The sequence below is a fragment of the Castanea sativa genome, chromosome 7, assembly GCF_040712315.1.
Source record: "Castanea sativa cultivar Marrone di Chiusa Pesio chromosome 7, ASM4071231v1".
Lineage (NCBI taxonomy): Eukaryota > Viridiplantae > Streptophyta > Magnoliopsida > Fagales > Fagaceae > Castanea > Castanea sativa.
The window spans coordinates 7,459,920-7,469,570 of NC_134019.1; the positions used below are offsets into that span (position 1 = coordinate 7,459,920).

At 34.0% G+C, this 9,651-nt stretch overlaps 1 protein-coding gene across 2 annotated transcripts; it reads right to left on the reverse strand.

Moving 5' to 3' along the window:
* Positions 1-406: 406 nt before the first annotated feature.
* Positions 407-9,052, reverse strand: LOC142642358 (serine/threonine-protein kinase STY13-like). 2 transcript variants are annotated; one of them, XM_075816710.1, is made up of 3 exons: positions 8,787-9,052; positions 6,584-7,690; positions 407-974 (listed from the first exon to the last, which is right to left on the reverse strand). In XM_075816710.1, the coding sequence occupies exons 2-3, from the start codon at positions 7,492-7,494 to the stop codon at positions 635-637; spliced, it is 1,251 nt and encodes a 416-aa protein (XP_075672825.1). In that variant the 5' UTR covers positions 7,495-7,690; positions 8,787-9,052; the 3' UTR covers positions 407-634. The 2 variants fall into 2 exon arrangements, with proteins under 2 accessions (XP_075672825.1, XP_075672826.1); XM_075816711.1 differs by having other exon boundaries at positions 6,584-7,583; positions 8,787-9,014.
* Positions 9,053-9,651: the final 599 nt, after the last annotated feature.

Below are 9,651 nucleotides of genomic sequence, written 5' to 3' on the forward strand. Positions count from 1 at the left end.
TAGAATTAATTTAAATTAACCATTTAGGCATGCTTATTTATTCAGTTTACATATCTAATTTATGAATTTTCAATTTTTTTTTATATTTATTTTTTTTTTTTTTTTTTTTTTGACCTGACTTCTAGAACAGGTTAACATTCAATCTGGGCTTAATAACTATAATTAAAAGTATAAAGGATATAATTGCTTTGGACCCCAACACCGTTTGAGACTATATTGTATCTCCTCTCCTACTCTTCCTTTTTGAAATTGATCCAGTTGATTTTTGCTTCCTAGTTTTCTTATTTGGTATTTATTCTGCAAATACTTGTTAAAGACGTCTACAATGATGGATTTTAAGTCTCTCCATATGATCTCGAGCAAATTGCGATATTTTGAGAGGCGGAAAAACAAAAGGCAAGTCAAGTCAACACAACACTCCGCAATAAGAGGGCATGTATACATATGCATCAATTCTCGTCTATTACTAATTCAGCAACAGAATCCATTAAAATAGAAACCCCAAAACCAGCAGTTCTAGTTGTAATAACAGTTCTTAAACTTGATAATTAGAGGGTACAATATGTTTCTCCTGCCCATTTCTTCTCCTGTTGTTTTTCTTACAGCTGTGTTCTTGTCCAATATCTTCTTGGGATCAATCCAGAGTCATTGGTTGGGCCATACAACACCTAAATCGCGCCTTGCGAACTGTTGTCAAGATCTCAACCTCTGCATTCTCAAGCATTCTGACAACTTCAGTGAAAGGGGGTCTGACATCAGGGTTGGCATCCCAGCACCTGGTCATGATCTCACTGAGAGTGGGTAAGCAATCATTGGGAATGATCGGACGGACACCTTTGTTGACAACTGCAAAAGCTGCCTGCACTGCCGTCATGTTTGGAAACGGAAGCAATCCTGTAATGAGCTCCCAAAGAACAATTCCAAAGCTATAAACATCTACTTTCTGTGTGTAAGGCCTATGCTGGATCATCTCCCTGCAGACCCAAAATTCACAGGCAAGTAGACAACATTGTAAATTAGAATATTAAGAAATAGACAAAACGCACAATAAATCATTAGATATTTCAGATTCAAGAATCTAAATGACAAAGCATCATTAATGCATAGCAAAACAAGATTGTGGTAACTAGAACACAAGATATTCACAAGGTGTTGATAGCCCAATTATTAGATTAACTCAACTACATCTCAATCCCAACTATTAAGGTTCAGCCTCATGAGTCCTTTCTAATGCATTTTATTTTTAACCTCTCTCTACAAATCTTCGCTCCGACAACTTGAATCAAAACACTTATTCTCACTGATGCATTCAACGATCTTCACTCAACATGCCATAATTACAAGATTATAGCAGTTAAAACATAAAACAAAATATTGATGTAAAAGAGTAATTTTGTTTTCTTAGTATCAAGCAATTGATGAATCTAATTAAAGCAATTCCATCAATAACAAATTTCAGTTAGAAAGTACAATAGATGAAAGAAAGATCAAATATGTTCAGAACATGTTGATAATTACTAGATAACAAGAGGGGGAAAAATTTGCTGCAATCAATAAAATGTCATCATCAACTTGTATTAAATAAATAATTAACTAATGCAGCCAATGAGCTCTAGCTCAATTGGCACCTCCTCCCAGTTCTAGGGGGAGGGAGGGTAGGTTGTGGGTTCAATACCCATTGGCTGCATGTGTAACTTACTAATAACAAGAATAATCTAATTAAGGCTCTCTACCCAATAAGAAATTGTCGACTGACAAGACCACAAGAAAATATTACACTAATAGATGTTCACAACACAAGACAAATAAATGTCCATGTAGCCAAAAAAAAAAAAAAAGACAAATTAATCTCCACTCAAAGCAAAAATGCATAATAATAATATCTAATTAATTGCTTCTCTACTATATATGATTAGTCGATCTTTAAAACTGAAAAATGTCTTACCCAATGCACAAAGCTCCCACCTTTTGAGGGGTTAGGGAGAGGTCATGGTAGGCAACCTTACCCCCAATTTGATCTTTAAAACCAACCCCCCCCCCCCCCCCCCCCCCAAAAAAAAAAAAGGACAGATAAACTCATCCAAAATATAGAGGAAAACCAAACAATTCAAAAACTATGGGTTGATTATTGTTGGGATCCTCAGCTACTAAAGCTACCACATAGACCCCACAACAAAGCTGTCTTCAATATATTAAATTTTAAGTAAGAAAAGGATGAGCAACATTTAAGTTACTAAGCATAAATGTCAGCGACTACCTTCCATAAGCTGTGGTTCAATAACTTTGTAGTCCTAAACTGCATAAAATGTTCCATGTCTACCTTGCAACACATCTTTCGATAAATTAAACTTCATGCGGCCTGTATATTGATGGGCTAATATAGTTGCCATACTTTTTCATAAATAAATATATGACCATTGACACAAATATCATTAAGATTCAATGCAATATTGTTAAAACTAAACAATATCCACCACCTTGCTTGTCTGTTGTCATAGCCACCACCACCATTCTCTCCCATGACGTACCACCATAGCAGCTCATTGCCACCTTCACCACACCATTAGACTTCACTTCCACTGCTAACAGTGCATATTCTACTCTAAGGTAACAAACAGCAAAGGGTGTACTATACACTGCAATCTTTCTATTGGAAAATGGATCTCAACCCTAAGACCTCAATCTCCACCCCATTCTTATGGGAGGAAGATGTGCCATTTGAACTCGTATAAAGCACAAGGCAGGCTTAAAGCCTATTTTTCACTCCTCAAATAAAGCTAGGAGAGGGGATTATATTAGGTAGACCATCAGCTTATCCTTGACATTTTAACTTATGCTTCCATTTTTTGATAACTATTAACCCATGTGAGGCCAGACCTATTATGACTTTGATGAAGATGAACATAGCTCTTGTGTAATTCACCCTCCTGCTAAAGAGTTCAAACAAATATAACCGTTTCACATTTTCCAGCTAACAAATAATGAAGCCACAGCCTGCACAGAAATGAAAGCTGCAGATGCTTTGTGCTGAACTCTTATCATATGGGTAACTGTTTCACAGATTTTTTTTTTTTTTTTTTTTGATAAGTTAATGAAAACTGACATAATTGGCTTAGGATTATGCAAATAAGTTTACCATACATACCTAAACGGGTAATAATTTATCAAAAATTTCAAAGTGGTACATGACCACCACCAAAGCCCAAGATTGCAAGTAAAGTATGCCCATCAAAAGTTGAGATATGCTTTAATAGAGTACAAACTGAGAGCAGCCATTTAGCATAGAATAGTAAAACAGAAGCAAAATAAATGTTAGTCCTTGCATCATTTATATAGTATGAATGAATAAAAACTATGCCACATCAGAATACAGCTAAACTAATATCAACCCAAGACCCAAGTACAAATACTGACCAATTGACCAAAGAACACCCAGGTTCTAAGCACTTGTCAGGAATAAAATCATATCAATCACATTCAAAGGTAGATTGTCTACTTCCAAAAAAGCTCAACGGTTAAAAGACTAGTGCATAAATTGGTAGGTACAACCAACATCAATTGGACAAGGCAATCCCCAACATTTGGGTGGGGGGGGGGGGGGGAGTATCAACAGCGGCTTGATTGAGAGGAATTTATGACAGTGATTATATATATCTAACCTACAATAATAATAATAATAATTTATAATAGGGGGGAAACTATCCAATTTAAAATAGCTTTAAAAAAATGCCTTATGCACGCTTTAGTATAATAGACTTTGACTCTGACATTGAGGTCTCATTAGAAAGAATATTTCAAATACCCAACATATGAAATTAAACATACAAAATAGAGATATATGAGTGTGTGTGCACCCTGAAAAACTAACCAATCTATTGCAGAAATCAGTTGGATCATTTGATCTATCACTAAGAAAGAGAAAATCTGTTTGGATGCTCAAGTGTGGATTTTATTTTTAATTGTTTATCACACAAAATGTAAAAATTCAATTTATTATTTTTATTTTATTTTAGTTTAGTTTTTACATCACTTGGCCATAGTGTATTTAATAATTAATAGTACCTAGAGTGTATATGATACTGCTTTAAGTCACTTAATACAACTGATCGACCAACCTGATATCACCCAATTATACCACTTCACAATGTCAATTAACCCAGGAAATTTATCAGTAAAGCAAGTCAAATAAATTACTGCATTCATTAATGAAATTTTTTTTTTTTTTTTCCAATTTGATGAATTGTCCCAAATTAAAGTGTTTATTGCTCAATGTAAGTCAGTTTTCAGTTTGTATCCTTGATGACTTTCTTAGCGTATGTTGTTTTCTTTCAGAAAACATATATCAATTAATCAAGAACCTTCCACAGCCTAAAATCATAGTATCTACCACATAGTAATCAATTTATAATATCAGAAAATTGATTGTTTCCCCCACTATACTTCTTGTATACTTGGGTGACTCGTTTCCTGATTTATATAATTTTATTACTTATCCAAAATATATATATATAGAAAGATTTGAGAATTTTAAATCCAGATTATCCTTTAAATTCTGTGTTCATTTTCTGATATTGTATATACTGCCCATCCTCTCCCTCTCTCACACAACCATCCCCAACCCCCCCCCCCCCCCGCCTCCCAAAAGAAACATAGACATGATTTGGCACTGAGAATGAGGCGCATGCATATTCAATTTGTTCTTCGTAATTGGGTAATTTCTGAAATTTATGTTTAGGGTTAAAAAATTGATTAACCCTAATCCACATGTACCATTTATAGTTTTAAGGATAAAGCCCAAATTACCCTCACTACCATACAATATTTGTGATACCCCAAATTGTGCAAATTTGATTGGATTGTTTGAGTGTGTGTTGTGCGGCTAGGTGAATCTTGGGTTTATGAGTGATTACAAGGAGCCCCAATTGAAACTTGAGTAGTCCTTTTGGAGTGTAAGTGTAGATGTGACTAGAGCTTTTCTCTAGTCATTACAATATTAATCAAAATATTCTTAAAAAGCAGATAGCTAAAGGAATCAATACAAATATCACTTTTGAAAAAGTTGAAACTTTCACTGTATTTAACAACTTCAACCAATAAAAGGAAAAGTTAGATTTACTAGAACAATGTCATAAAGGTTTATTTTTATGACATGGAACCTCACCAAGGCAGGGCCCTTTGGACCCACCCCCAGGGAGTAAACCACAAATCCATGACCTAGAACAATATCATAAAGTATTAACATTGACACTTTTCCTACTGCAATAAAATGAGTGTCAAACATTCATGATTTCTTTAGATGTAATATGAACAAAATAAATTGAACTTTTCCTTGAACAATATATCCTCATGTATAAAATTTACAACCGCAACCTCAGCCGAAAGATGGTGATTTTTTATTAGATAATCATAGATTTGTTTCCAAAGATTATTTAAAGCAATTTATATATATATATATATATATATATATATTGATGAGTAAAAAAGTAAAGTAATAAATATCATAATAGTGCATGATTACTTATCAAAAAATAATAATAATAATAATAACAGAGCATGATTTCCTACATAAGCAACTTGGAGATCATGTTAGCATTTGCAAACCAAAACCCATTCTCTTTTATAGACAATATAGAACTTCTATTGGAACAGTTTCAAACCACATCTAATTCAGCAAACATGGATACTAGACCTTAGGTTACTAGTAATTGCATACCTGGACCAAAGGCCTTAAATTTTGACGACTAGTAAAGAAAATACTAAATGCATGCTTATGTGCTCTAACACAAAAACAAACAAATATTAATTTAAAAAAATTTGAAGTCACTAGCTATGAACAATGTTGTAACCCTAATAGTTGTACCCAAGGAACAATGCAATTAAGTTCTCAAAATGATTCTCACAAGACAATTAGATCTGACCTAATGGTGATCAAATGAATCTTCTAAAATACTTGCATGATCTTATAGTTAAAACAAGCACAACTAAACCTACCCTTGGTGCACACACACTCACACACATATAGCCATGTTATTATACAAGTCGAGCTACCAGAAAATTTTTCAGGTCTAAATCAAAACATCAAACCAATATCATCTGACTGCAAGCTTATATATGGCATTGCTTTTCATGAGCATTTTCGAATATCTTACATAATTGTCGTAGAAAGTAGTTTTATTTTGAACAATACCATGTCCCTTTTAATGCACTGCAGCATAGGATATATTGTTAAAATGATTGCAACAATTTGTCTTGAACTTTTTAGCTGTAGAAAATGTGTGAACAAACTTAGAATTGGAAACTAGAGGTCAAAGACTCTGAAAAACAAGATGCATTTCTATATACAAAAAAGATTTAAAAACTTTGATGTCTAAAAGCAATTCAATATAGAATAAAGATGAAAAATCAGAAGAAGGTAGCAATTAGTAATTCTGAAACATTGGTAAGTGATGGATGCCACTAACTATATTAAATTTAAAAATATTATATGTAATGCAAGCGTGGGAAAAAATACCCAGATAGAGAACAGAAAGAGAGAGAAGGAAAAAGTATGAAAATTTTGACAGCTAAAGATCAGAAGTCTTACGGAGCCATCCAGCGATATGTCCCTGTCTCTGGTGTCATTCCCTCAGTCTTCACTTCAATGCGGGCAACTCCAAAATCTGCTACCTTTATGGACTTGTCCGCATTAATCAAAAGATTGTCGGATTTCAAGTCCCTGTGAATCAATCCAAACTCATGCACATATGCCATACCCCTTGCAACATCCAAGGCCTGTTTGACTGCCAGTTTCAATGGAACAGCCCGATTCTGCCGCTTCATCAAAAACTGCCGAACAGAACCCCCCTTTGCATACTCTGTTACAATGCACCATACCATTGGTTTCCGACAGGCACCAATGAACCGAACTATATTGGGATGCTTCAATCTGGCCAACATCATAACTTCCTGCTGAAACTGTTGCTCCATTAACTGAGCCTTTTCCAGATCATTTTCTGGCCTTTCCAAGATTTTGATCGCAACATCCTCCCCATTATAAGTACCTCTGTAAAGTTTCCCAAAAGCCCCTTGAGCAAAAGCTGCCCCCATATTAAGCTTCCTCAAATCAATTGTCCACTCATCAAAGTTCTCAGGCCCCAAAGTGGGGGAATTGCTATCCATTAAAGCTTGGGCAAGTGCATCATCACTCAAAGCATGTGTGACTCTTCCTCGACGATTGACACTCAGTGCAACAGAGTGGTTGTCAGTAGCACGCCTCCGCAACCCTTGGTGATTCAAAATGCGAGTGTGGGAGTCATTTGAACCAACGCTGCTGTTATCCATAGACATTGCAACAGAACCTCCACCATTGCTTGTTTGCAGGCTTCCAAAACTGTCAATGGACATGTTGGTACCCTCTCCGAGTTTATGGTAAAATCCTTGTGACAAATCATAGTAGTTGTTGTCCTGGTTGTTCAGGCCTATAATTCCAGTGAATTTTGGACTAGCTTCCAACATTTTCCCACCCGGGCAGCAGAACCTTTAAGTCTCTTATTTCTTCAACATTCGAAATCCCAAACTCAAAACCCCTTAGCAAAACCCTAAAACTACAATTGTTCCACAAGATTTCAGCATATATGCAAATAACTTATGCTCTAAAGGTCTTCTAAATTATTCCATTCTGGGAAAAATTTAAATCTCCACCAAACATTTACTGGGATAGGGAAAAAGAAAATAAATAAGTTTGAATTAAACATCTTGATCCAACATACTGTGCATATTAAATCATTTGGCTCAAATCAGCTGAGTTTTCCATTATTTGATAAACAAAAAAACATTAAGCATAAGATTCAAACTTCCATATTTCCTTTCTTATGCTTGATTTAATAAACTTAACTCTCTTTTTTTAGTAAGTTACACGTGCACCCAATGGATTTAGAATTCACAACATTCACCTCCATCCACTCTTTTAGGAAAAGAACGCGCCATTTGAGCTTTAACTCGTTGACCAAAAAAAACCCGTCCTGTTTACTGAAATGACATTTATTGCGAAAACTTTTGATTTCAAGAACTTTGTTTGTAAATTATTTATGAGACAAAAAAAACTTTCATTAGAAACAGTGTATATCTATAGAGTGAATGTTTCAAACACAAACAAAGCGTCTCATTTAATTTTTTTCGATGAGCTCTAGTCAATTGGCGCCTCAACTAACAAGTTCCGGGTGGAGGGTGAGCCTGTGGATTCAAGACCCATTGGGCGCGTGTGTAACTTACCAATAAAAAAGGTGACTCATTTATTTCACAGTTATATGGCTACTATATATTAAGTAAAATATATAAGCTTATAGAGAGTGAAATTCTGGGTTAACTGACCAATTAAAAAACATATACCATATGACAAAATCAGAGATTTCTTTAAAAACCCTCTTTTTTTTTCAAATTTAAAACAAAACCCAACAGAGCAATTAGATAAAATCAAACAATTTCACACTAAATACTCATAAAACCCAAACTAAAATTGACCTAATCAAACAAAAATAAACCCATATGAAAAATCAAAGCTTTCAATTCACAGATTATTATCGAAATTAAATAGCAATAAAACCATAAATCATAGCCCCAAAAAAAAAAAAAATTTGCGACAATTTTGGTCAACCAAAGCACTAAAGTAACAGCAAATAACGAAAATTGAGAAAATCAAAACGAAAATTAAATAAATAAATAAAAGTCCCAAAAAAAAACAATAAACCCTAAAACCTAAGATTCATCATTTTAAGAGCTTCGATTTAGCGAATTCTCGCGAAACTTACCTCGATCGAAAGCGCTCGGCCGTGCGATTCCGATTCTAATCGAATCGGATAGTTACCACATGCAAATCAACGGCCAAGATTTCACCACAGCCCTCTCTCTCTCTCTCTGTCTTTCTCTCTCTAGCTCTCTCGCTCTGTGTGTGTGTATGTGTAAACGCAGAAAACGACGACCAAAGCGACCAACAAGAAGGATCAATGCAATAAAAAGAAAGAGAGAAACAAAGAAAATGGGTTTTTATGAGAGTTTTAGTATTAAAATAATGTGTATTACTGTTTGGCTTTTGCCACTGCTATTCTTCTACTACTACTACTACTATTACTTTTTCTTTTTCTTTTTCTTTTTTTTCTTGTCTTCTGGGTAAATTTTTTAGGTTTTTTTTTTTTTAATAGACTCGATAGAATTTCAAGCTTTTGATTCTTCCATTTTTGTTTTTACCAAAAATATGTTTAGAATGGGCAAAAATAAAGACAAAAATGTTATTTTGCTAAGTATAATAGTATTTTAGTATATTCCGATCATCTTTCATATCTTCTTAGTTCATCGGCGTTTCCACTAATATAGAGTAAAAAAAAGTAATATAAATTCCAGTAAACTGTGTTTGTGAGTTATTATTATATTATGCATATTAGTACTTTCTTAGATAATTATGAATTATTTAATAATATTTGTTCTTAGTTCTCTTGTTTGACGATAAAATAGTTAAGCTATCTCAAACCCACGACAGATTATATATGATTAACAACACTTTTTCAAAGTTCATAAGAGAAGGTAAATTAGTGAAAATGAACTAAAAAAAAACATTCTTTTATTTCTTCGTTAGTATTTTAATATATTCCGATCATCTTTCTTGTCTTTTTCGTCATT

Bases quoted from the DNA above. Each gene is read 5' to 3' on its own strand.
- LOC142642358 (XM_075816710.1), bottom strand. From the start codon at position 7,494: ATGTTGGAAGCTAGTCCAAAATTCACTGGAATTATAGGCCTGAACAAC. The intron at 975-6,583 runs GTAAGACTTCTG...TTGGGTCTGCAG, and splicing joins ACATATCGCTGGATGGCTCC to GGAGATGATCCAGCATAGGC.